The sequence below is a fragment of the Nerophis ophidion genome, linkage group LG04 (genome assembly GCF_033978795.1).
Source record: "Nerophis ophidion isolate RoL-2023_Sa linkage group LG04, RoL_Noph_v1.0, whole genome shotgun sequence".
NCBI lineage: Eukaryota > Metazoa > Chordata > Actinopteri > Syngnathiformes > Syngnathidae > Nerophis > Nerophis ophidion.
In genome coordinates, this window is record NC_084614.1 from 81,547,021 (window position 1) to 81,573,088 (window position 26,068).

A 26,068-nucleotide genomic window follows, 5' to 3' on the forward strand; every position below is an offset into this window, starting at 1 on the left:
ACTTGCAGTGTTGACAAATACCACATAGACGCCATGCAGGCTGTTTTTTGTCTTTAAAATGGTCATTGCTTATAAATAATAATGAATCAAAATCAATGTTATGAATTATTGACATAATCAAGGTTCCAATTTCTTCACATCAAAAAGTCCACTTTAAAATAAAATAAGCCTTTTTCAGATCCCCAATAATTTGTGGGATTTCTTTAAAATCTGTCATTACACAAAAAATAATAAATTAAAATCTATGTTTTTATGAATTATTGACCCATTTAAGGCTCCAATTACTTCACATCAAATATATCACTATTGAATTTTTGGGGGGGAAAAAATTTCACATTTTAGGTTTTTGCTATAAAAAAGGGCAACATTTTATTTATTTTTTAAAAACATTTACATTTTTACTTTACATCAACAAATAAATCTGATGTTTATTTGGAGATTTAAGTGTTGAGTTTTTTTTTTTTTTAATAAACTAATATATGACTTATTATTGTTTTTATGAGTGAGACCCTTCCGGGTCTCACTAAGACTGAACTTGAGCAGAGCACGAAAGGTTAAATAAAAACTGTAAATATATTGTATTGTTTTTTGAAAAGTTTGGACACCCCTGGTGTAGAGGAAAGTAAGAGAGTACAGGAGATGTAAAGTGCAGCAGTAGAGTGCACAGAAACAAACAAACTGCAATTTTGGGGAGGAGATAATCCACAAAATGTCAGATCAACCTTACTTCATCAGTGAGATGACACTTAGTGTACATGAAGGATGAATTATGAGTGGGTTAAATGCCTGCTCTCAATATACACACACAACTTAGTAAATTAGTGGTAAGACCCGTGACCCCAACGGTAAACACAAACACACAAATGTCTGCTCACCCTGCCGCCTCGGCAGCTTCCTGCCTTCTCATCTAAACGCCACTGCAGCTTAGCAGCCTGCACACAGACCACCAAGCAAAAACAACAGGCACAAACAGGAAGGGGGGGGGGAGGAAAAAAGAAATGTGACAGAAATCAGGAAATGAGGGCGAAGGATGTCAAAGAAAATCATACACGTTGAGATGTGCGAGACCTGGGGATGGCGAGCGGTGATAATGAGATATCGATTCACATCCGAATCGCGAATATTTGGCATACCGATTCTTAAATCGATTAATCAATTTTCAAACTTTTTTTTTTTTTCATAAGAATCAACAGGCAGAAGGAGCTTTCCTATCCTGTAGTGAAAAAGTTTCAGTAGTATTATTACAGCAAACTGCGAAAATGGGTTTGACTCAAGACACGCGTTGAGTCGATTCTAAATGGAATGGGATCGAACGGTTACCCAGGAATTTTCCATGTGGATCCCCGCGAATGAAATCTCCAAAGCGGTGCTCACAACAATATAACAACTCTTTGCTTAGTAGCTCAGACCGACCTTCTGGGTAATGTAGTAAGTACACATTCAGCAACACGTGAAGCTCCTCACGTCCTACATGCGGTCTATCTTTAGTCTACATTGATGTATCCAGGTTGAGGCAATTAACAACAGATTCAGGCAGATTTGACATGTTCGAGATGTTGAGGTGTGATGATAATCTCCCATCTTTATCTCGAAAAAATGAGCGCTATAGATCGTTGGCAAATGCTCCTGACATGTGAGGGTAAACGTATTGGAAGTAGTGTTGTCCCGATACCATTATTTTGGTACATTAAACATACGTTTATTATTGCAAGTTTGTCCTTAAGTAAAATAGTGAACATACCACAACAGTGTTTTTCAACCTTATTTGAGCCAAAGCCCATTTTTTCGTTGAAACAATCTCAAAGCACAGCACGAGCAGAAAATATTAAAAAATGTAACTCAGCAGCCGATATTGACAATAAAAAGTTGGTCTCGCTATTGTTGGATATGAATTGAAACCATAAGCAAGCATACATCACTATAACTCGTCTCAAAGTAGGTGTACTGTCACCACCGCTCACATCAGCCCCTTTCTTATTTGGAGTTTTTTGCTGTTTTTCTGTGTGTAGTGATTTAGTTCTTGTCTTGCGCCCCTATTTTGTGGATTGTCATGTCATGTACGGATGTACTTTGTGGACGCCGTCTGCTGCTCCACACGCTGTAAGTCTTTGCTGTCGTGCAGAAATCTGTTTTTGTTTACTTTGCTGCCAGTTCAGTTTTGCATAGCCATCCTTACGCTTCAATGCCTTTTGTTTATTTTTGGTTTAAGCATTGGATACCTTTTTACCTGCACACTGCCTCCCGCTGTCATCTGCAGATTGTGATCACGACAAACCATGTTCCCGACATCTACAAAGCAATTAACTACCTGCTGCCACCTACTGATCTGGAAGAGTATGACACGGTTATTCCGCCAATGTCTAGACAGCACAGACACTCAACAACTGCACATTTGCAAATTATAACTACTGGTTTGCAAAAAGTTTTTTTAACCCATTTAGGTGAAATTACATCATCTCCCACGGCACACAAGACAATATCCCACGGTACACTAGTGTGCCGCGGCACAGTGGTTGAAAAACATTGTACTAGACAACATGTCTTTTAGTATTAAGTAAACAAACAAAGGCTCCTAATTAGTCTGCAGTAAGATAGTGTATCATTTATACACCTGTTATTTTGTCAAAATTAAGAGGGACAAGCTGTAAAAAGCGATTATTAATCTACTTGTTCATTTTCTGTTAATATCTGCTTACTTTCTGTTTCAACATGTCCTATCTACACTTCTGTTCAAATGTATTAATCACTTATTCTTCTCTTCTTTGATACTTGACATTAGTTTTGGATGATACCACACATTTGGGTATCGATCCGATACCAAGTAGTTACAGGATCGTACATTGGTCATATTCAAAGTCCTCATGTGTCCAGGGACGTATTTCCTGAGTTTATAAACATAATATACTTTTTTTTTTTAAAACCAAAGATGTCGGGACGCCAAAAAATAGACGTAATCATAGTCGTATCGACTTGATACGCTCCCGTACATGGTATCATTACAGTGGATGATAGGTGTAGATCCACCAACGGCGTTTGTTTACATTTTGACGCCGGTGAGCTATTGTGTGTAGTGAAGCATGTTTAGCTATTCCTCATCCTGCAGTGATAATGGTACTTGAAAGAAAGCTACTTTATGGACGTTAGCCACTAGCTACCTAGCCATGTCTTAAAGCACCTCTTCCTGAGGGTGTTTCAGTGTTATAACGTCACCTTTATCTTTACCTTTTAAGCCAAAATGCGTCCGTTCTTTCTTTTCTGTCAACACACATTGTCTGTTTGCAAGTACTCTGTGATTGTGCACTGCCAAACGTGCTCCTCTGCTTATTAAACCAGCAATAAGCCGACGTGATGATGTAGGGGGCGTGGTGGACACATACTTTTCAGAGGCGTTATAGTAGTGAATATGACTCAATAGTATCGCGGTACTATACTAATATCGGTATAGCGTACAACCCTAGTTGGAACATAAAAGAATGTTTAAGGCGGACAATCACTTTTCAAGTGTATAACATACACGGAGAATGTCTGCAACATGGCATTATTATTATTACTATTATTATTATTTTCAATTCATGAACATCGTACAGGGATGTGATAATGAGTTCTGATTATGTGTTTTTACTGCAATCTTGTTGAAACTTTCAAGCCGGAGCGGTATAAAACGAGTACAACATCAACACAGTATGTGTTTTTCAAGTTTTTCTGAGGTAAAGGTTACAAGAACTTTTAAAACATCGGGAACAAACTCATAAAGTAATAAGTTGGGAATGTTTGGGCTCCTCACAATTCAATTTGATTATTGCAGTCATTATTTGATTCAGAATCGGTTCTCAATTTAACACGATTCTAATCATTTTTATTGCGGTATATAAATTGTAATAAAAACAAGTTACAAAAGCTTCTCTTGGCTGTAAAAATGTATTCTTGAAAATGTATTTTTTAAATGTAATTTACAAGAAAACTCACAAAATGTTATTCAATTGAATACAACAAAATAGACTTGTCCAGGGTGTACGCTGCCTTCCGCCCGAAGGCAGCTGAGATAGGCTCCAGCACCCCCCGCAACTCCAAAAGGGACAAGCGGTAGTAAATGGATGGATGGACAACAAATAAAGCAACTTAAACCCAATCCCAACTTTACAATACTTAAGATAGAAATGTACAAACCAATTGAGAAGACATACAAATTGTCAAAATTTGGAGAATTTTTATTAAAAAAAATAAAAAAACTGAAAAAATTAATAAAAATCAGCAGTAAGTTAAAATTTGGAGAATTATTAAAAATGTGTTTTAATAAAAATAAAAAAAAATATTAAAAATTAATAAACACAGCAGTAAGTTAAAAATTGGAGAAATAAATGATTCAAAATGTATTTTAATTAAAAAATAATGTAAAGAATAATAAAATCCGCATTGAGTTAAAATTTGGAGAATTAAATTATCCATCCATCCATCCATCCATCCATTTCCTACCGCTTATTCCTTTTTGGGGTCACGGGGGGCGCTGGCGCCTATTAAAAATGTATTTTAATAAAAAACAAAACATGAACAAATTAATAAAAATCAGCAGAAAGCTAAAATTTGGAGTATTAAATTATTAAAAATGTATTTTAATAAAAAACATTAAAAAAACGAACAAATTAATAAAATCAGCAGTAAGTTCAAATTTGGAGAACTAAATTATTAAAAATGTATTTTAATTAAAAAAAACATGAAAAGATTAATAAAATCAGCAGTATGTTAAAATTTGGAGAATTAAATTATTAAAAATGTATTTCAACAAAAATAAAAAACATGAAAAAAATAATAAAATCAGCAGTATTTTTAATAGGAATAATAATATTAATAAAAGTTGTTTTCAAAAAATTAAGAAAGTCATTTTTTAAAAAATTGCAAAAAAAAAAAAAAGTATAATTGATTCTTGAAAATTGTAAATCAATTTAGAATCGGAATAAATAAAAATCAGGATTTGGATGTGAATCATCTTTGGAGCACTTCTACTGTACTGTACTGTAAAGTGCGGTGGCGGACGTGCACATTTAGTGTTTATACACCCCATACACAAACATGCTGCAAAGGCAAAAACACACAGTACACCTTGCACACAATACGCCTTCAAAGACAAACATCCTTCACTTTTGCCGTCCTTGCTAATAATGTTTTTTCTGCCAACTCGCAGCATATTTCTTTGGTATTTTTTTTTTTGGTGTGTGTATTTATATTTTTGGTCGACCACTGTCTTATTTAAAATGCACTACTTGGTGGAAAAGTGGCAGAAGAAGCAGACGTCCTTGCAGCCTCCGTGTTGGAAAGCAGAGCACAAAGCACGGCCACTTTCCTCCTAATTGCGGAGTTGCTATGGCAACTGGCATGCTCGGTAAACACAGCAGCGCACGCGTACACACACACACACACACACACACACACACACACACACACACACACACAGAGTTTGGTTAGCAATCGACTGCCGGTTTATTTTTCTCCTGCAGGATGTTGGGTGTGTTTGTTGAAGGAGTGACCCGGCCCACCTGACCTGCACCTTCTCAGATTACCTGCACCGCCTCACTGGCCTTTTTCCACACAAACCCCCCTTTTTCCAGGCTGGCGTGTAGTGGGTTCCAGCACAGCTTTCGTGTCACAAGGTCCCCACAAGGCTGATGAGCTAGAGGTGTGTTTTTCTGCTTCTCACCTGGCAAACTATTTGCATAATAAAGTGAGGACTGTGGGTGAGGGGGCCAGATTTTTCCCTTCCAATTTGGCAAATCTTCGAAAGATATTTTGCACTTCCAATTACAATGTCCGTCAATAGTTAAATTTCTCTTATTTTGGCCGTCTAGAGTGGTGCCCTACCACTGTCAATTACAATTTCGGGGGTAAGCACCCCATTTATGTCGGAATAACTTGGTTTCAATTTCCACATTTTGCAGCTTTGAGTCACTTTCAGCTCACTCTCTCAGCTTCTCTCGTTCATATAAGCAGTAGTCCATCCTCCGTGTGTTCAGCTTCAAAAAGATACGGTTGTGAATAGTCGTCTACGTTGTCTATTACCAAGTCCTACATGATTAGATGTTTGTTTTCGGTAGTGGCAACACACAATTGTTGCCAGAAGTCAGAGGTGCGTTGCTATGGAAACGGAAATAAACTCGCTGAGGAATTAGTTCCGGCAATGATTAAAATGACCAAAATATTCTAGATAATACACATTGTTATGAAGGTGTATGTTATTATATATATATATATATATATATATATATATATATATATATATATATATATATATATATATAGTGGGGGAAAAATCATAAGACTACTTCATCTCTACAGAACTGTTTCATGAGGGGTTCCCTCAATCATCTTCTGATGATTGAGGGAACCCCTCATGAAACAGTTCTGTAGAGATGAAGTAGTCTTATGATTTTTCCCACACCTACATGTTACGCTCTACCACGGTATCGAGCACTATTCTCTGGATAATCCAATCAGGAGATATATATATATATATATACATATATATATATTTATTTATTTATTTATTTGCAGTTTGTATATCGCACATATTACATATTGTTAGGAAGGTACACCTCCGAACCGAAACCCCCGTACTGAAACGGTTCAATACAAATACACGTACTGTTACACCCCTACATATTACATATTGTTATGAATGTGTCTGTTACCACATTATATGTATACCTGCAGTGTGTATATTGTACATACTACTAATTGTTTTGAAGGTGTCTCTTACTACATTATATTATATATATATATATACACACATACTTGCAGTGTGTATATTGTACATACCAGTATTACATATAATGAAGGTGTTTGTTACTACATTATTTATATACTTGCAGTGTGTATATTGTACATATTACATGTTGTTATGAAGGAATCTGTTACTACATTATATATATATATATATATATATATATATATATATATATGTATATATACTTGCAATGTGTATATCGTACACACACACACACACATATACATACATATTATATATATATATATCATATATATACCCTTAAAATCCCCCAAAAATGTGTGTTCTTGTCTGTCATAATGACTGTGATTGATAGGCAAAATAAAAATAAAAAGTGCACTTCCCCTTTAAGAAGCATGAAACGGGCTGTTTGGAATTTGCTGACAGAAACATTTTTCACTTCACCATTGAAGTTATTGTTTATTTACCTATCCGTATGTGTCAATATATATACGCTATTGCCACATTCCACGTATCCACCTGTTGCTAGCTAGTTTAGGGTTTGCCTCTGTGTCGCCAAAGGAGTGTGCGTCCACCACACACACACACACACACACACACACACACACACACACACACACACACACACACACACACACACACACACACACACACACACACACACCACCACCACACACACACACACACACACACACACACACACACACACACACACACACACACACACACACACACACACACACACACACACACACACACACACACACACACACACACACACACACACACACACACACACACTTTTAGCTGGACAGCCATTGTGCAAGCACCCACGCACGCATTGAAGTGCGACAAAAGCCGCTCTAGAACGTGGGCCGGATCTTTTGTCACGCGGACGTGACAGACGTGTCCAGGCCGTCGTTGCGACAGCGCCCCCCTACTCTGACTAAGGGGTGCCCGCGTAGCCACGTCGCCCACCTGTTCCAGGCCGTCGTCCTCAGACAGCCTCCCCGTGTTGCCGTTGCTGTTGATGGGGATCTCCATGGTGGCGGCCTTGCTCATGATGCCATCCGCCATGACGCCCTTGGGGAGAAGAAAATACAGCTCCGTTGTTGTTAACACGTCACGTCATATTTACACTTTAAAACGCTACCTTTTGCCTGTTAATACATGTCAATTGCATTTAAGATCATATTTGTGTACTTTAACAACCCAATTAGGTAATAGCAGGGTCAGTTAGCGGTCTGGAGTGTTTGTGGTGTTCTCAGGTTGCAGTAAAGACTTAGTCAAACAAGTGATATCCCTTAACAATAAAAATGCTCTGCACATTATTATTATTATGAGGGGTTTTTTTTATATCAATGAAAAAAATCACATTGTTCGAAAAGCCTTAAACTCGCTTAAACTACTATTTTATATGGAAGCACGTTTTCGGCACTAAATTTAAAAAAAATACCCCAAAGTTAAGTCATAATTCCGTGATTAAAAAAATCATAATTATGAGATGAGAACGTCAAAATAATGAACTTAAAAGCCGTAATTATGACATAAAAAGGTGAAATTATGAGATAAGTCATAACCATGACTATATATCTCATAATAATGACGCTCATTTTATGTGCTAAAAAGTCATACTTAAGATACAAATATGAAATAGTCGGAAATATGAAATAAAATACTCGAAATGTGACAAGAAACTCAGAATAGTGAAATAAAAAGTCTGATTTATGAGATAAAAAGGAAAAATTCTGAGATTAGAAAGTCATAATTATGACTTTTTATTTCATGATAATGACGCTCATTTTATGCGATAAAAATTAATACTTAAGATACAAATATTAAGTCGAAATTATGAAATTAAAAACTCAATATGTGATAAAGTCAGAATACTGAAATTAAAAGTCATAATTATGAGATAAAAATGTGAAATTATGAGATAAGTCATAACCATAGCTTTTTATCTCATAATAATGACGCTCATTTTATGTGATAAAAAGTCTTTCTTAAGATACAAATATGAAATACTCGAAATTATGAAATAAAAAACTCGGAATGCGACAAGAAACTCAGAATAATGGAATAAAGTCTGATTCATGCGATAAAAAGGCAAAATTATGAGATTAGACAGTCATAATTATGACTTTTTATCTCATAATGACGCTCAATTTGTGCAAAAAAGTCATACTTAAGATACAAATATTAAAAGTCAAAATTATGAAATAAAATCGAAATGAAATAAGAACGTCAGAATAATGAAATTAAAAGTCATAATTATTAGATAAAATGATGAAATTATGAGATAAGTAATACTATGACTTTTTATCATGATAATGACGCTGATTTTGTGATAAAAAGTCATACTTAAAATTAAAATATGAAACACTCGAAATTATGAAATAAAAAGTCTGATTTATGAGATAAAAGGAACAATTCTGAGATAACAAAGTCATAATTATGACTTTGTTATCTCATAACGATGACTTCCAAAGCAATGTATGTGATAAAAAGCCATACTTAAGAAAAACAAAAATGAGATAAAAAGTTGAAATTCTGAGATGAATTGAAATAGACGTTTTATATCCGTAGTTATGACTTCTCATAATTATGACCAAGAAGAACGCGGAGTTGGAATACAACTATAACACTTTGTGTACATATTTATATAATATTTATATAATATGTAACTACAAGCTCCATTCACAGACAGAGTCCCATTGCTTTTATGAGCGGTCGAGCGAGTCAAAAGCCGGGGGGAAAAAAAAAAAATATATATATTTATTTTAATTTGTGGCAGCCGTAATTCTTTCGTGGCGGGCCGCCACAAATAAATGAATGTGTGGGAAACCCTGCATATTCAGTAGAATATGCTACAAAGACAACATATTTGATGTTCAAACTCATAAACATGTATTTATTTTTTGTGCAACTAATCATTAACTTTATAATTTGATGCCAGCAACACGTGACAAAGAAGTTGGTAAATGTAGCAATAAATACTGATACATTTCAGGAATGCTCATCAAACACTTATTTGGAACATCCCACAGGTGTGCAGGCTAATTGGGAACAGGTGGGTGCCATGATTGGCTATAAAAGCAGCTTCCATGAAATGCTAAGTCATTCACAAACAAGGATGGGGTGAGAGTCACCACTTTGTAAGCAAATTGTCAAACAGTTTTAGAACAACATTTCTCAACGAGCTATTGCAAGGAATTTAGGAATTTCACCATCTATGGTCTGTAATACCATCAAAAGGTTCAGAGAATCTGAAGAAATCACTGCACGTAAGCCATGATATTACGGACCTTCGTTCACTCAGGCGGTACTGCATCAAAAAGCCACATCCGTGTGTAAAGGATATCACCACATGGCCTCAGGAACAATTCAGAAAACCACTGTCAATAAGTACAGTTTGTCGCTACATCTGTAAGTGCAAGTTAAAACGCTACTATGCAAAGTCAAAGCCATTTATCAACAACATCCAGAAACGCCGCCGACTTCGCTGGGCCCGAGCTCACATAAGATGGACTGATGCAAAGTGGAAAAGTATTCGGTGGTCTGACAAGTCCACATTTCAAAATGTTTTTTGGAAATGGTGAACGTCGTGTCCACCGGACCAAAGAGGAAAAGAACCATCAGGACTGTTCTAGGTGCAAAGTTGAAAAGCCAGCATGTGTGATGGTATGGGTGTGTACTAGTGGCCAAGGCATGGGTAACTTACACATCTGTGAAGGCACCATTAATGCTGAAAGGTACATACAGGTTTTGGAGCAACATATGCTGCCATCCAAGCAACGTTATCATGGACACCCCTGTTTATTTCAGCAAGACAACGCTAAGTCACTTGTCACAACAGCGTGGCTTCGTAGTAAAAGAGTGCGGGTACTAAACTGACTTGTCTATAGTCCAGACCTGTCTCCCATTGAGAATGTCTGGCGCATTATGAAGCCTAAAATACCACAACGGAGACTCCGGACTGTTGAACGACTGAAGCTCGACATAAAACAAGAATGGGAAATAATTCCTCATGAAAAGCTTCAAAAATGTCTTTCCTTAGTTCCCAAAGGTTTATTGAGTGTTGTTAAAAGAAAAAGTGATGTAACACAGTGGTGAACATGCCCTTTCCCAACTACTTTGACACATGTTGCAGCCATGAAATTCTAAGTTAATTATTTGCAAAAAAATTAAAAAATAAAGTTCAGGAGTTTGAACATCAAATATCTTTTCTTGAGTTGCACTCCGCCAAGGCTGTCCTTTGTCATAATTTTTATGGACAGAATTTCTAGGCACAGTCAAGGCGTTGAGGGGTTCCGGTTTGGTGGCTGCGGGATTAGGTCTCTGCTTTTTGCAGATGATGTGGTCCTGATGGCTTCATCTGACCGGGATCTTCAGCTCTCACTGGATCGGTTCGCAGTAGAGTGTGAAGCGACCGGAATGAGAATCAGGACCTCCAAGTCCGAGTCCATGGTTCTCTCCCGGAAAAAGGGTGGAGTGCCATCTCCGGGTTGGGGAGGAGACCCTGCCCCAAGTGGAGGAGTTCAAGTACCTAGGAGTCTTGTTCACGAGTGAGGGAAGAGTGGATCGTGAGATCGACAGGCGGATCGGTGCGGCGTCTTCAGTAATGCGGACGTTGTATCGATCCGTTGTGGTGAAGAGGGAGCTGAGCCGGAAGGCAAAGCTCTCAATTTACCGGTCGATCTACGTCCCCATCCTCACCTATGGTCATGAGCTTTGGGTCATGACCGAAAGGATAAGATCACGGGTACAAGCGGCCCAAATGAGTTTCCTCCGCCGTGTGGCGGGTCTCTCCCTTAGAGATAGGGTGAGAAGCTCTGCCATCCGGGAGGAACTCAAAGTAAAGCTGCTGCTCCTCCACATGGGAGAGGAGCCAGATGAGGTGGTTCGGGCATCTGGTCAGGATGCCACCCGAACGCCTCCCTAGGGAGGTGTTTAGGGCACGTCCAATCGGTAGGAGGCCACGGGGAAGACCCAGGACACATTGGGAAGACTATGTCTCCAGGCTGGCTTGGGAACGCCTCGGGATCCCCCGGGAAGAGCTAGACGAATTGGCTGGGGAGAGGGAAGTCTGGGCTTCCCTGCTTCGGCTGCTGCCCCCGCGACCCGACCTCGGATAAGTGGAAGATGATGGATGGATATGTTGTCTTTGTAGTGCATTCAACTGAATATGGCTTGAAAAGGATTTGCAAATCATTGTATTCCGTTTATACTTACATCTAACACAATTTCCCAACTCATATGGAAACGGGGTTTGTACTTTGTAAAAAGGGGCCAAAATGGCTGCCGACCCCTGCTTAATGTCAACAATCATGACGTCATTTGACATGTGACTTTTCTCATTATGTCGACTTTTTTTAATCTCATCATTTCGATTTTTTTAAATCTTAGAATCAGGGAGTTTTTTTTGGGGGGGGGGGGGTGAGGGGGCTTCCATGACTTTAACTGGAGAATGAAAAGGATGAAGTAGAAAGTGTGAATGTTTGCAATGAAAGGTCGCCGCCATATGGGAGCAGGCTGGCAGGTGTCGCCGCTCAGGTGTGCAAGATCTCGGCTACATTCTACGCACTCCCTCCCTACAATGTTGACACTGTGTCGATGACAATAAACAACTGTTGCACTTACTAAAACGTCACATTGTATATTATTACCCATAATGACGTCACTCACCTCTGCCGCAGAAGAAGGCGCGGGAGCTAGCGAGCAGGCTAACGGGCGCTAGCTAACGAGCTAACAGCTGCTAGCATCGCACGGAGAGACGCTGACGTGTCTTTTGGCGGGTCGCCGGGACAAAAACACGCCAAAGTCAACAACGCCGCCCTCCCGGTTGTGGGATATATACATATATGTATATATATTACCACATATCACAGTGAAGTGTCGGCGGGTTATCTTCCGAGGGCTGCGTAAATATGCGCTTATCTCCCGTTAGCCCACGCCGGAAGTGACGTCACCCAAAGAGCGTTTATCCCCGAGAGGAGGAGTCACTCCCGTGGAAATTTGCCTCACCGTGCATGGCTGACAAAAAGGCTTTAATGCCGGGGTTTCTACAGCAAGCTTGCTATTATTATGGGGTCAATTAAAACAATAATAATTATAGTAATAATAATTCTAAACGTTTGTCGTCTCTAGAAAAAGAAAGCGATCCTTTTTCCCGCCCTCCGTTTGTTTGAACAATCTTTGGCAGCAAAGACGTGTTAACATTCCCACTCGATGCTAAATATTAACTCACTTAAACACACAAAAGTGAATTAGTGCGCGCTTAAAACACACGCAAACAAGCACACGCACAGTTGGCGACTCAACAAAAAAAAAAGAAGAAAAGTCAGAGCAGGGGTCAGCAAGGCGGGCACCAGGTCGCCCGTAAGGACCAGATGAGTCGCCCGCTGGCCTGTTCTAAAAATAGCTCAAATAGCAGCACTTACCAGTGAGCTGCCTCTATTTTTTAAATGGTATTTATTTACTAGCAAGCTGGTCTCGCTTTGCTCCACATTTTTAATTCTAAGAGAGACAAAACTCAAACAGAATTTGAAAATCCAAGAAAATATTTTAAAGACTTGGTCTTCCCTTATTTAAATAAATTCATAATGTTTTTACTTTGCTTATTATAACTTTCACAATTTTAGAGAAAAAATACAACCTTAAAAAACGATTTTAGGATTTTTAAACACATATACCTTTTTACCTTTTAAATTCCTTCCTCTTCTTTCCTGACAATTTAAATCAATGTTCAAGTATTTTTTTTTTGTAAAGAATAATAAATACATTATTATTTAATTCTTCATTTTAGATTCTGTTTTTTCAAAGAAGAATTTTTGTGAAATATTTCTTCAAACAAAAAAATTATTCTGGCAAATCTAGAAAATCTTTAGAATCAAATTCAAAACTTATTTCTAAGACTTTTGAATTTCTTTTAAAATATTTGTTCTGGAAAATCAGAAATATAGCTTGGTCCAATTTGTTATATATTCTAACAAAGTGCAGATTGGATTTTAACCTATTTAAAACATGTCATCAAAATTCTAAAATTAATCTTAATCAGGAAAAATTAATAATGATGTTTCATAAATTCTTTTTTAATTTTTTCCAAAAAGATTCAAATTAGCTAGTTGTTCTCTTCTTTTTTTCGGATGAATTTTGAATTTTAAAGAGTTGAAATTGAAGATAAACTATGTTTCAAAATTTAATTTTCATTTTTTTCCTGTTTTCTCCTCTTTTAAACCGTTCAATTAAGTGTTTTTTTTCATCATTTATTCTCTACAAAAAAAACCTTCCGTAATAGGAAAAAAATGTACGACGGAATGATGGACAGAAATACCCATTTCATATATGTATGTATATATATATATATATATATATATATATATGTATGTGTATGTATATATATATATATATATATATATATATATATATATATATATATATATATATATATATAAGGTAAATAGAGCAAATTGGCTATTCCTGGCAATTGATGTAAGTGTGTATCAAACTGGTAGCCCTTGGCATGAATCAGTAGCCAAGAAGTATCTCTTGCTTTCAAAAGGTTGCTGAGCCCTGAGTTAGATCCTCCCACTAGTGAGTTAGATCCTCCCACTAGTGAGTTAGATCCTCCCACTAGTGAGTTAGATCCTCCCACTAGTGAGTTAGATCCTCCCACTAGTGAGTTAGATCCTCCCACTAGTGAGTTAGATCCTCCCACTAGTGTCACGATCAACACGAAGATCGCAGCAGACGTCGACCGTGACAGGAAACACATAACATTCTCAGGAGGCCACTTTACAAAATAAAGGACAAAACAAACAAAACATTACATTTAACAGGACATTTATGATCAAACATGTTTCTTATTGCACCCAAAGAACCCTTTTAAAAGATTTGAATTCAAATGAAAGTCCTACTGAAAGCCACTACTAGCGACCACGCAGTCTGATAGTTTATATATCAATGATGAAATATTAACATTGCAACACATGCCAATACGCCCGCTTTAGTTTACTAAATTACAATTTTACATTTCCCGCGGAGTTTCCTGTTGAAAACGTCTGGGAATGATGACGAGTGTTTGTGACGTTATTGGTTGGAGGCGACATATTAGCGCAGCACCACTTACGGCTAAAAGTCGTCTCTTTTCATCGCATAATTACACAGTATTTTGGACATCTGTGTTGCTGAATCTTTTGCAATTTGTTCAATTAATAATGGAGAAGTCAAAGTAGAAAGATGGAGTTGGGAAGCTTTAGCCTTTAGCCACACAAACACACGGTGATTCCTTGTTTAAAATTCCCGGAGGTGAAGCTTTACTATGGATCAGAGCGGTCAAGCGAACATGGATCCCGACTACTTGTCAACCAGCAGGTTTGGGTGAGAAAATTGTGGTAAAAAGTCGCCTCTTGCCAAAGTCACCAACCTTGGCGTCACTATAGACAGACATTTTAAACTAGACAAACAAGTCAATGGCATTTTAAAATCGTGTTTCTATCACCTTCATCTTTTAGTAAAGGTTAAACCGTTTTTATCTTTGAAGCTTTTGGAAGAAGTGGTGCATGCTTTTATTTGAAGTGGCCTGGACTACTGCAATGCACTTTATGCTAGCATTAGCCAAAAACCTTTTGGAAGAAGCGGTGCATGCTTTTATTTGAAGTGGCCTGGACTACTGCAATGCACTTTATGCTAGCATTAGCCAAAGACCTTTTTGAAGAAGTGGTGCATGCTTTTATTTGAAGTGGCCTGGACTACTGCAATGCACTTTATGCTAGCATTAGCCAAAGACCTTTTTGAAGAAGTGGTGCATGCTTTTATTTGAAGTGGCCTGGACTACTGCAATGCACTTTATGCTAGCATTAGCCAAAAAGCTCTCTCCCGGTTAGGGTTAGTCCAGAAGGCGGCAGCAGGACTTTTAACGCCAGCATAGAACCCCAAGTCTTCAGAGTTTGCACTGGCTTCCTGTTCATTTTAGAATTGATTTTAAAACATTGCTGTTTGTTTTTAAATCTTTACATGGACTGGCACCTCAGTATATCTCGGACCTCATCCAGGTTTACAATCCTGCGCACGCTTTGAGGTCCGAGAGCCAGTTCTAGCTGGTGGTGCCCAAGACCAGACTTAAGACCAGGGGACACAGGACCTTCTCTGTGGTCGGCCCTAAGTTCTGGAACACTCTGCCCCTCCATCTTCAAACTGCTTCCACAGTGGACTCTTTTAAGTCTTGTCTTAAGACCCACTTTTATTCTTTGGCTTTTAACACTACGTGAGTTGTGTGGTCCTCTGTCCTCTGTTGTCCTCGGTCTTTTTTATACACTTTGATTTCTAGTTTACTGTTTTAATTGATTTTACCCTTTAAAATTGTTTTTAATCATTTTTATTTTTATATTGGTTTTTATATTGGTTTTATATTTATTTATTTTTTATTTTTATTTAGTCATTGGTGGAGCATAATGTTGTTTTTTAATATTGTTTTTAACATGGCTGTGCAGCACTTTGGAAACGTTCTTGTTGTTTAAATGTGCTATATAAATAAAGTGGATTGGACTGGAGATCAGCGGAGCTTGCGCCGTCCATGCAGCTGCCGTGACTTCCCTCAGAGACTGGTGTCAACACACCCGTGGCCACACCCCACCGACTATCAGGTACTATATAATCTCACTAAAAGACTAGCAACACAATAGAAAGATAAGAGATTTCCCAGAATTATCCAAGTAAATGTGTCTAAAAACATCTGAATCTGTCCCAATGCAATCGCCCTTGTTTTTTTATTCACTTTTTTTTTTCTAGTCCTTCACTCTAAATTTCCTCATCCACGAATCTTTCATCCTCGCTCAAATTAATGGGGAAATTGTTGTTTTCTCGGCCAGAATAGCTCTTGATGCTGGAGGCCCCCATTATAAACAATGTGAGGACGTGAGGAGCCCTCACACCGATGACGTCATCGTCTGCTACTTCCGGTACAGGCAAGGCTTTTTTATTAGCGACCAAAAGTTGCAAACTTTATCGTGGATGTTCTCTACTAAATCCTTTCAGCAAAAATATGGCAATATCGCTACAATAGAGGGCGGGGTTTGGGGGGACGTGGGTGTATATCGTAGCCCGGAAGTGTTAGGGCTGCATGGGATTCTGGGTATTTGTTCTGTTGTGTTTATGTTGTGTTACAATGCAGATGTTCTCCCAAAATGTGTTTGTTATTCTCGTTTAGTGTGAGTTCACAGTGTCTTGCAATGACTTACTTCGTCCATTGAGTCCAAACACAACATGCGATTGGGATGACAGCTTATAGAGGACATTAAAGACGGTGCCCCCTTAAAATGGACAGCTTATAGAGGACATTAAAGACAGTGCCCCCTTAAAATTGACAGCTTATAGAGGACATTAAAGACAGTGCCCCCTTAAAATGGACAGCTTATAGAGGACATTAAAGACAGTGCCCCCTTAAAATGGACAGCTTATAGAAGACATTAAAGACAGTGCCCCCTTAAAATGGACAGCTTATAGAGGACATTAAAGACAGTGCCCCCTTAAAATGGACAGCTTATAGAGGACATTAAAGACAGTGCCCCCTTAAAATGGACAGCTTATAGAGGACATTAAAGACAGTGCCCCCTTAAAATTGACAGCTTATAGAGGACATTAAAGACAGTGCCCCCTTAAAATGGACAGCTTATAGAGGACATTAAAGACAGTGCCCCCTTAAAATGGACAGCTTATAGAGGACATTAAAGACAGTGCCCCCTTAAAATGGACAGCTTATAGAAGACATTAAAGACAGTGCCCCCTTAAAATGGACAGCTTATAGAGGACATTAAAGACAGTGCCCCCTTAAAATGGACAGCTTATAGAGGACATTAAAGACAGTGCCCCCTTAAAATGGACAGCTTATAGAGGACATTAAAGACAGTGCCCCCTTAAAATGGACAGCTTATAGAGGACATTAAAGACAGTGCCCCCTTAAAATGGACAGCTTATAGAGGACATTAAAGACAGTGCCCCCTTAAAATGGACAGCTTATAGAGGACATTAAAGACAGTGCCCCCTTAAAATTGACAGCTTATAGAGGACATTAAAGACAGTGCCCCCTTAAAATGGACAGCTTATAGAGGACATTAAAGGCAGTGCCCCCTTAAAATGGACAGCTTATAGAGGACATTAAAGACAGTGCCCCCTTAAAATTGACAGCTTATAGAGGACATTAAAGACGGTGCCCCCTTAAAATGGACAGCTTATAGAGGACATTAAAGACGGTGCCCCCTTAAAATGGACAGCTTATAGAGGACATTAAAGACGGTGCCCCCTTAAAATGGACAGCTTATAGAGGACATTAAAGACGGTGCCCCCTTAAAATGGACAGCTTATAGAGGACATTAAAGACAGTGCCCCCTTAAAATGGACAGCTTATAGAGGACATTAAAGACAGTGCCCCCTTAAAATGGACAGCTTATAGAGGACATTAAAGACAGTGCCCCCTTAAAATGGACAGCTTATAGAGGACATTAAAGACAGTGCCCCCTTAAAATGGACAGCCTATAGAGGACATTAAAGACAGTGCCCCCTTAAAATGGACAGCTTATAGAGGACATTAAAGACAGTGCCCCCTTAAAATTGACAGCTTATAGAGGACATTAAAGACAGTGCCCCCTTAAAATGGACAGCTTATAGAGGACATTAAAGACAGTGCCCCCTTAAAATGGACAGCTTATAGAGGACATTAAAGACAGTGCCCCCTTAAAATGGACAGCTTATAGAAGACATTAAAGACAGTGCCCCCTTAAAATGGACAGCTTATAGAGGACATTAAAGACAGTGCCCCCTTAAAATGGACAGCTTATAGAGGACATTAAAGACAGTGCCCCCTTAAAATGGACAGCTTATAGAGGACATTAAAGACAGTGCCCCCTTAAAATGGACAGCTTATAGAAGACATTAAAGACAGTGCCCCCTTAAAATGGACAGCTTATAGAGGACATTAAAGACAGTGCCCCCTTAAAATGGACAGCTTATAGAGGACATTAAAGACAGTGCCCCCTTAAAATGGACAGCTTATAGAGGACATTAAAGACAGTGCCCCCTTAAAATGGACAGCTTATAGAGGACATTAAAGACGGTGCCCCCTTAAAATGGACAGCTTATAGAGGACATTAAAGACAGTGCCCCCTTAAAATTGACAGCTTATAGAGGACATTAAAGACAGTGCCCCCTTAAAATGGACAGCTTATAGAGGACATTAAAGACAGTGCCCCCTTAAAATGGACAGCTTATAGAAGACATTAAAGACAGTGCCCCCTTAAAATGGACAGCTTATAGAGGACATTAAAGACAGTGCCCCCTTAAAATGGACAGCTTATAGAGGACATTAAAGACAGTGCCCCCTTAAAATGGACAGCTTATAGAGGACATTAAAGACAGTGCCCCCTTAAAATTGACAGCTTATAGAGGACATTAAAGACAGTGCCCCCTTAAAATGGACAGCTTATAGAGGACATTAAAGACAGTGCCCCCTTAAAATGGACAGCTTATAGAGGACATTAAAGACAGTGCCCCCTTAAAATGGACAGCTTATAGAAGACATTAAAGACAGTGCCCCCTTAAAATGGACAGCTTATAGAGGACATTAAAGACAGTGCCCCCTTAAAATGGACAGCTTATAGAGGACATTAAAGACAGTGCCCCCTTAAAATGGACAGCTTATAGAGGACATTAAAGACAGTGCCCCCTTAAAATGGACAGCTTATAGAGGACATTAAAGACAGTGCCCCCTTAAAATGGACAGCTTATAGAGGACATTAAAGACAGTGCCCCCTTAAAATGGACAGCTTATAGAGGACATTAAAGACAGTGCCCCCTTAAAATTGACAGCTTATAGAGGACATTAAAGACAGTGCCCCCTTAAAATGGACAGCTTATAGAGGACATTAAAGGCAGTGCCCCCTTAAAATGGACAGCTTATAGAGGACATTAAAGACAGTGCCCCCTTAAAATTGACAGCTTATAGAGGACATTAAAGACGGTGCCCCCTTAAAATGGACAGCTTATAGAGGACATTAAAGACGGTGCCCCCTTAAAATGGACAGCTTATAGAGGACATTAAAGACGGTGCCCCCTTAAAATGGACAGCTTATAGAGGACATTAAAGACGGTGCCCCCTTAAAATGGACAGCTTATAGAGGACATTAAAGACAGTGCCCCCTTAAAATGGACAGCTTATAGAGGACATTAAAGACAGTGCCCCCTTAAAATGGACAGCTTATAGAGGACATTAAAGACAGTGCCCCCTTAAAATGGACAGCTTATAGAGGACATTAAAGACAGTGCCCCCTTAAAATGGACAGCCTATAGAGGACATTAAAGACAGTGCCCCCTTAAAATGGACAGCTTATAGAGGACATTAAAGACAGTGCCCCCTTAAAATTGACAGCTTATAGAGGACATTAAAGACAGTGCCCCCTTAAAATGGACAGCTTATAGAGGACATTAAAGACAGTGCCCCCTTAAAATGGACAGCTTATAGAGGACATTAAAGACAGTGCCCCCTTAAAATGGACAGCTTATAGAAGACATTAAAGACAGTGCCCCCTTAAAATGGACAGCTTATAGAGGACATTAAAGACAGTGCCCCCTTAAAATGGACAGCTTATAGAGGACATTAAAGACAGTGCCCCCTTAAAATGGACAGCTTATAGAGGACATTAAAGACAGTGCCCCCTTAAAATGGACAGCTTATAGAAGACATTAAAGACAGTGCCCCCTTAAAATGGACAGCTTATAGAGGACATTAAAGACAGTGCCCCCTTAAAATGGACAGCTTATAGAGGACATTAAAGACAGTGCCCCCTTAAAATGGACAGCTTATAGAGGACATTAAAGACAGTGCCCCCTTAAAATTGACAGCTTATAGAGGACATTAAAGACAGTGCCCCCTTAAAATGGACAGCTTATAGAGGACATTAAAGACAGTGCCCCCTTAAAATGGACAGCTTATAGAGGACATTAAAGACAGTGCCCCCTTAAAATTGACAGCTTATAGAGGACATTAAAGACGGTGCCCCCTTAAAATGGACAGCTTATAGAGGACATTAAAGACGGTGCCCCCTTAAAATGGACAGCTTATAGAGGACATTAAAGACGGTGCCCCCTTAAAATGGACAGCTTATAGAGGACATTGAAGACGGTGCCCCCTTAAAATGGACAGCTTATAGAGGACATTAAAGACAGTGCCCCCTTAAAATGGACAGCTTATAGAGGACATTAAAGACAGGGCCCCCTTAAAATGGACAGCTTATAGAGGACATTAAAGACAGTGCCCCCTTAAAATGGACAGCTTATAGAGGACATTAAAGACAGTGCCCCCTTAAAATGGACAGCCTATAGAGGACATTAAAGACAGTGCCCCCTTAAAATGGACAGCTTATAGAGGACATTAAAGACAGTGCCCCCTTAAAATGGACAGCTTATAGAGGACATTAAAGACAGTGCCCCCTTAAAATTGACAGCTTATAGAGGACATTAAAGACAGTGCCCCCTTAAAATGGACAGCTTATAGAGGACATTAAAGACAGTGCCCCCTTAAAATGGACAGCTTATAGAGGACATTAAAGACAGTGCCCCCTTAAAATGGACAGCTTATAGAGGACATTAAAGACAGTGCCCCCTTAAAATTGACAGCTTATAGAGGACATTAAAGACAGTGCCCCCAGCTTATAGAGGACATTAAAGACGGTGCCCCCTTAAAATGGACAGCTTATAGAGGACATTAAAGACAGTGCCCCCTTAAAATGGACAGCTTATAGAGGACATTAAAGACAGTGCCCCCTTAAAATGGACAGCTTATAGAGGACATTAAAGACAGTGCCCCCTTAAAATGGACAGCTTATAGAGGACATTAAAGACAGTGCCCCCTTAAAATGGACAGCTTATAGAGGACATTAAAGACAGTGCCCCCTTAAAATTGACAGCTTATAGAGGACATTAAAGACAGTGCCCCCAGCTTATAGAGGACATTAAAGACGGTGCCCCCTTAAAATGGACAGCTTATAGAGGACATTAAAGACAGTGCCCCCTTAAAATGGACAGCTTATAGAGGACATTAAAGACAGTGCCCCCTTAAAATGGACAGCTTATAGAGGACATTAAAGACGGTGCCCCCTTAAAATGGACAGCTTATAGAGGACATTAAAGACAGTGCCCCCTTAAAATGGACAGCTTATAGAGGACATTAAAGACAGTGCCCCCTTAAAATTGACAGCTTATAGAGGACATTAAAGACAGTGCCCCCTTAAAATGTACAGCTTATAGAGGACATTAAAGACAGTGCCCCCTTAAAATGGACAGCTTATAGAGGACATTAAAGACAGTGCCCCCTTAAAATGGACAGCTTATAGAGGACATTAAAGACAGTGCCCCCTTAAAATGGACAGCTTATAGAGGACATTAAAGACAGTGCCCCCTTAAAATTGACAGCTTATAGAGGACATTAAAGACGGTGCCCCCTTAAAATGGACAGCTTATAGAGGACATTAAAGACAGTGCCCCCTTAAAATGGACAGCTTATAGAGGACATTAAAGACAGTGCCCCCTTAAAATGGACAGCTTATAGAGGACATTAAAGACAGTGCCCCCTTAAAATGGACAGCTTATAGAGGACATTAAAGACGGTGCCCCCTTAAAATGGACAGCTTATAGAGGACATTAAAGACAGTGCCCCCTTAAAATTGACAGCTTATAGAGGACATTAAAGACGGTGCCCCCTTAAAATGGACAGCTTATAGAGGACATTAAAGACAGCGCCCCCTTAAAATGGACAGCTTATAGAGGACATTAAAGACAGTGCCCCCTTAAAATGGACAGCTTATAGAGGACATTAAAGACAGTGCCCCCTTAAAATGGACAGCTTATAGAGGACATTAAAGACAGTGCCCCCTTAAAATGGACAGCTTATAGAGGACATTAAAGACAGTGCCCCCTTAAAATGGACAGCTTATAGAGGACATTAAAGACGGTGCCCCCTTAAAATGGACAGCTTATAGAGGACATTAAAGACGGTGCCCCCTTAAAATGGACAGCTTATAGAGGACATTAAAGACGGTGCCCCCTTAAAATGGACAGCTTATAGAGGACATTAAAGACGGTGCCCCCTTAAAATGGACAGCTTATAGAGGACATTAAAGACGGTGCCCCCCTTAAAATGGACAGCTTATAGAGGACATTAAAGACGGTGCCCCCTTAAAATGGACAGCTTATAGAGGACATTAAAGACGGTGCCCCCTTAAAATGGACAGCTTATAGAGGACATTAAAGACGGTGCCCCCCTTAAAATGGACAGCTTATAGAGGACATTAAAGACGGTGCCCCCTTAAAATGGACAGCTTATAGAGGACATTAAAGACAGTGCCCCCTTAAAATGGACAGCTTATAGAGGACATTAAAGACAGTGCCCCCTTAAAATTGACAGCTTATAGAGGACATTAAAGACAGTGCCCCCTTAAAATGTACAGCTTATAGAGGACATTAAAGACAGTGCCCCCTTAAAATGGACAGCTTATAGAGGACATTAAAGACAGTGCCCCCTTAAAATGGACAGCTTATAGAGGACATTAAAGACAGTGCCCCCTTAAAATGGACAGCTTATAGAGGACATTAAAGACGGTGCCCCCTTAAAATTGACAGCTTATAGAGGACATTAAAGACGGTGCCCCCTTAAAATGGACAGCTTATAGAGGACATTAAAGACGGTGCCCCCTTAAAATTGACAGCTTATAGAGGACATTAAAGACGGTGCCCCCTTAAAATGGACAGCTTATAGAGGACATTAAAGACAGCGCCCCCTTAAAATGGACAGCTTATAGAGGACATTAAAGACAGTGCCCCCTTAAAATGGACAGCTTATAGAGGACATTAAAGACAGTGCCCCCTTAAAATGGACAGCTTATAGAGGACATTAAAGACAGTGCCCCCTTAAAATGGACAGCTTATAGAGGACATTAAAGACAGTGCCCCCTTAAAATTGACAGCTTATAGAGGACATTAAAGACAGTGCCCCCTTAAAATGGACAGCTTATAGAGGACATTAAAGACAGTGCCCCCTTAAAATTGACAGCTTATAGAGGACATTAAAGACGGTGCCCCCTTAAAATGGACAGCTTATAGAGGACATTAAAGACAGCGCCCCCTTAAAATGGACAGCTTATAGAGGACATTAAAGACAGTGCCCCCTTAAAATGGACAGCTTATAGAGGACATTAAAGACAGTGCCCCCTTAAAATGGACAGCTTATAGAGGACATTAAAGACAGTGCCCCCTTAAAATGGACAGCTTATAGAGGACATTAAAGACAGTGCCCCCTTAAAATGGACAGCTTATAGAGGACATTAAAGACGGTGCCCCCTTAAAATGGACAGCTTATAGAGGACATTAAAGACGGTGCCCCCTTAAAATGGACAGCTTATAGAGGACATAAAGACGGTGCCCCCTTAAAATGGACAGCTTATAGAGGACATTAAAGACGGTGCCCCCTTAAAATGGACAGCTTATAGAGGACATTAAAGACGGTGCCCCCTTAAAATGGACAGCTTATAGAGGACATTAAAGACGGTGCCCCCTTAAAATGGACAGCTTATAGAGGACATTAAAGACGGTGCCCCCTTAAAATGGACAGCTTATAGAGGACATTAAAGACGGTGCCCCCCTTAAAATGGACAGCTTATAGAGGACATTAAAGACGGTGCCCCCTTAAAATGGACAGCTTATAGAGGACATTAAAGACAGTGCCCCCTTAAAATGGACAGCTTATAGAGGACATTAAAGACAGTGCCCCCTTAAAATGGACAGCTTATAGAGGACATTAAAGACAGTGCCCCCTTAAAATGGACAGCTTATAGAGGACATTAAAGACAGTGCCCCCTTAAAATGGACAGCTTATAGAGGACATTAAAGACAGTGCCCCCTTAAAATGGACAGCTTATAGAGGACATTAAAGACAGTGCCCCCTTAAAATGGACAGCTTATAGAGGACATTAAAGACGGTGCCCCCTTAAAATTGACAGCTTATAGAGGACATTAAAGACGGTGCCCCCTTAAAATGGACAGCTTATAGAGGACATTAAAGACAGTGCCCCCTTAAAATGGACAGCTTATAGAGGACATTAAAGACAGTGCCCCCTTAAAATGGACAGCTTATAGAGGACATTAAAGACGGTGCCCCCTTAAAATGGACAGCTTATAGAGGACATTAAAGACGGTGCCCCCTTAAAATGGACAGCTTATAGAGGACATTAAAGACGGTGCCCCCTTAAAATTGACAGCTTATAGAGGACATTAAAGACGGTGCCCCCTTAAAATGGACAGCTTATAGAGGACATTAAAGACGGTGCCCCCTTAAAATGGACAGCTTATAGAGGACATTAAAGACGGTGCCCCCTTAAAATGGACAGCTTATAGAGGACATTAAAGACGGTGCCCCCTTAAAATGGACAGCTTATAGAGGACATTAAAGACAGTGCCCCCTTAAAATGGACAGCTTATAGAGGACATTAAAGACAGTGCCCCCTTAAAATGGACAGCTTATAGAGGACATTAAAGACAGTGCCCCCTTAAAATGGACAGCTTATAGAGGACATTAAAGACGGTGCCCCCTTAAAATGGACAGCTTATAGAGGACATTAAAGACGGTGCCCCCTTAAAATGGACAGCTTATAGAGGACATTAAAGACGGTGCCCCCTTAAAATGGACAGCTTATAGAGGACATTAAAGACGGTGCCCCCTTAAAATGGACAGCTTATAGAGGACATTAAAGACGGTGCCCCTTAAAATGGACAGCTTATAGAGGACATTAAAGACGGTGCCCCCTTAAAATGGACAGCTTATAGAGGACATTAAAGACAGTGCCCCCTTAAAATGGACAGCTTATAGAGGACATTAAAGACAGTGCCCCCTTAAAATGGACAGCTTATAGAGGACATTAAAGACGGTGCCCCCTTAAAATGGACAGCTTATAGAGGACATTAAAGACAGTGCCCCCTTAAAATGGACAGCTTATAGAGGACATTGAAGACGGTGCCCCCTTAAAATGGACAGCTTATAGAGGACATTAAAGACGGTGCCCCCTTAAAATGGACAGCTTATAGAGGACATTAAAGACAGTGCCCCCTTAAAATGGACAGCTTATAGAGGACATTAAAGACAGTGCCCCCTTAAAATGGACAGCTTATAGAGGACATTAAAGACGGTGCCCCCTTAAAATGGACAGCTTATAGAGGACATTAAAGACAGTGCCCCCTTAAAATGGACAGCTTATAGAGGACATTGAAGACGGTGCCCCCTTAAAATTGTTG

The 26,068-nt window shown here is 39.5% G+C and overlaps 1 protein-coding gene across 4 annotated transcripts in view; it reads right to left on the reverse strand.

Annotated features, from left to right (window-relative positions):
* The window catches only part of arfip2b (ADP-ribosylation factor interacting protein 2b), a 30,441-nt gene extending 17,704 nt beyond the window's left edge, over nucleotides 1-12,737 (reverse strand). The window contains exons 1-4 of one of the 4 annotated variants that reach the window (XM_061899351.1): nucleotides 12,613-12,737; nucleotides 12,422-12,521; nucleotides 7,715-7,819; nucleotides 876-932 (exon numbers count right to left, since the gene is read on the reverse strand). In XM_061899351.1, coding sequence (XP_061755335.1) covers nucleotides 876-932; nucleotides 7,715-7,813 — 156 coding nt within the window. In that variant the 5' untranslated portion in view covers nucleotides 7,814-7,819; nucleotides 12,422-12,521; nucleotides 12,613-12,737. Of the gene's footprint in view, nucleotides 1-875; nucleotides 933-7,714; nucleotides 7,820-12,421 lie in introns of all 4 variants that reach the window. The other 3 variants (XM_061899352.1, XM_061899353.1, XM_061899354.1) reach the window with 3 other exon arrangements.
* Nucleotides 12,738-26,068: the final 13,331 nt, after the last annotated feature.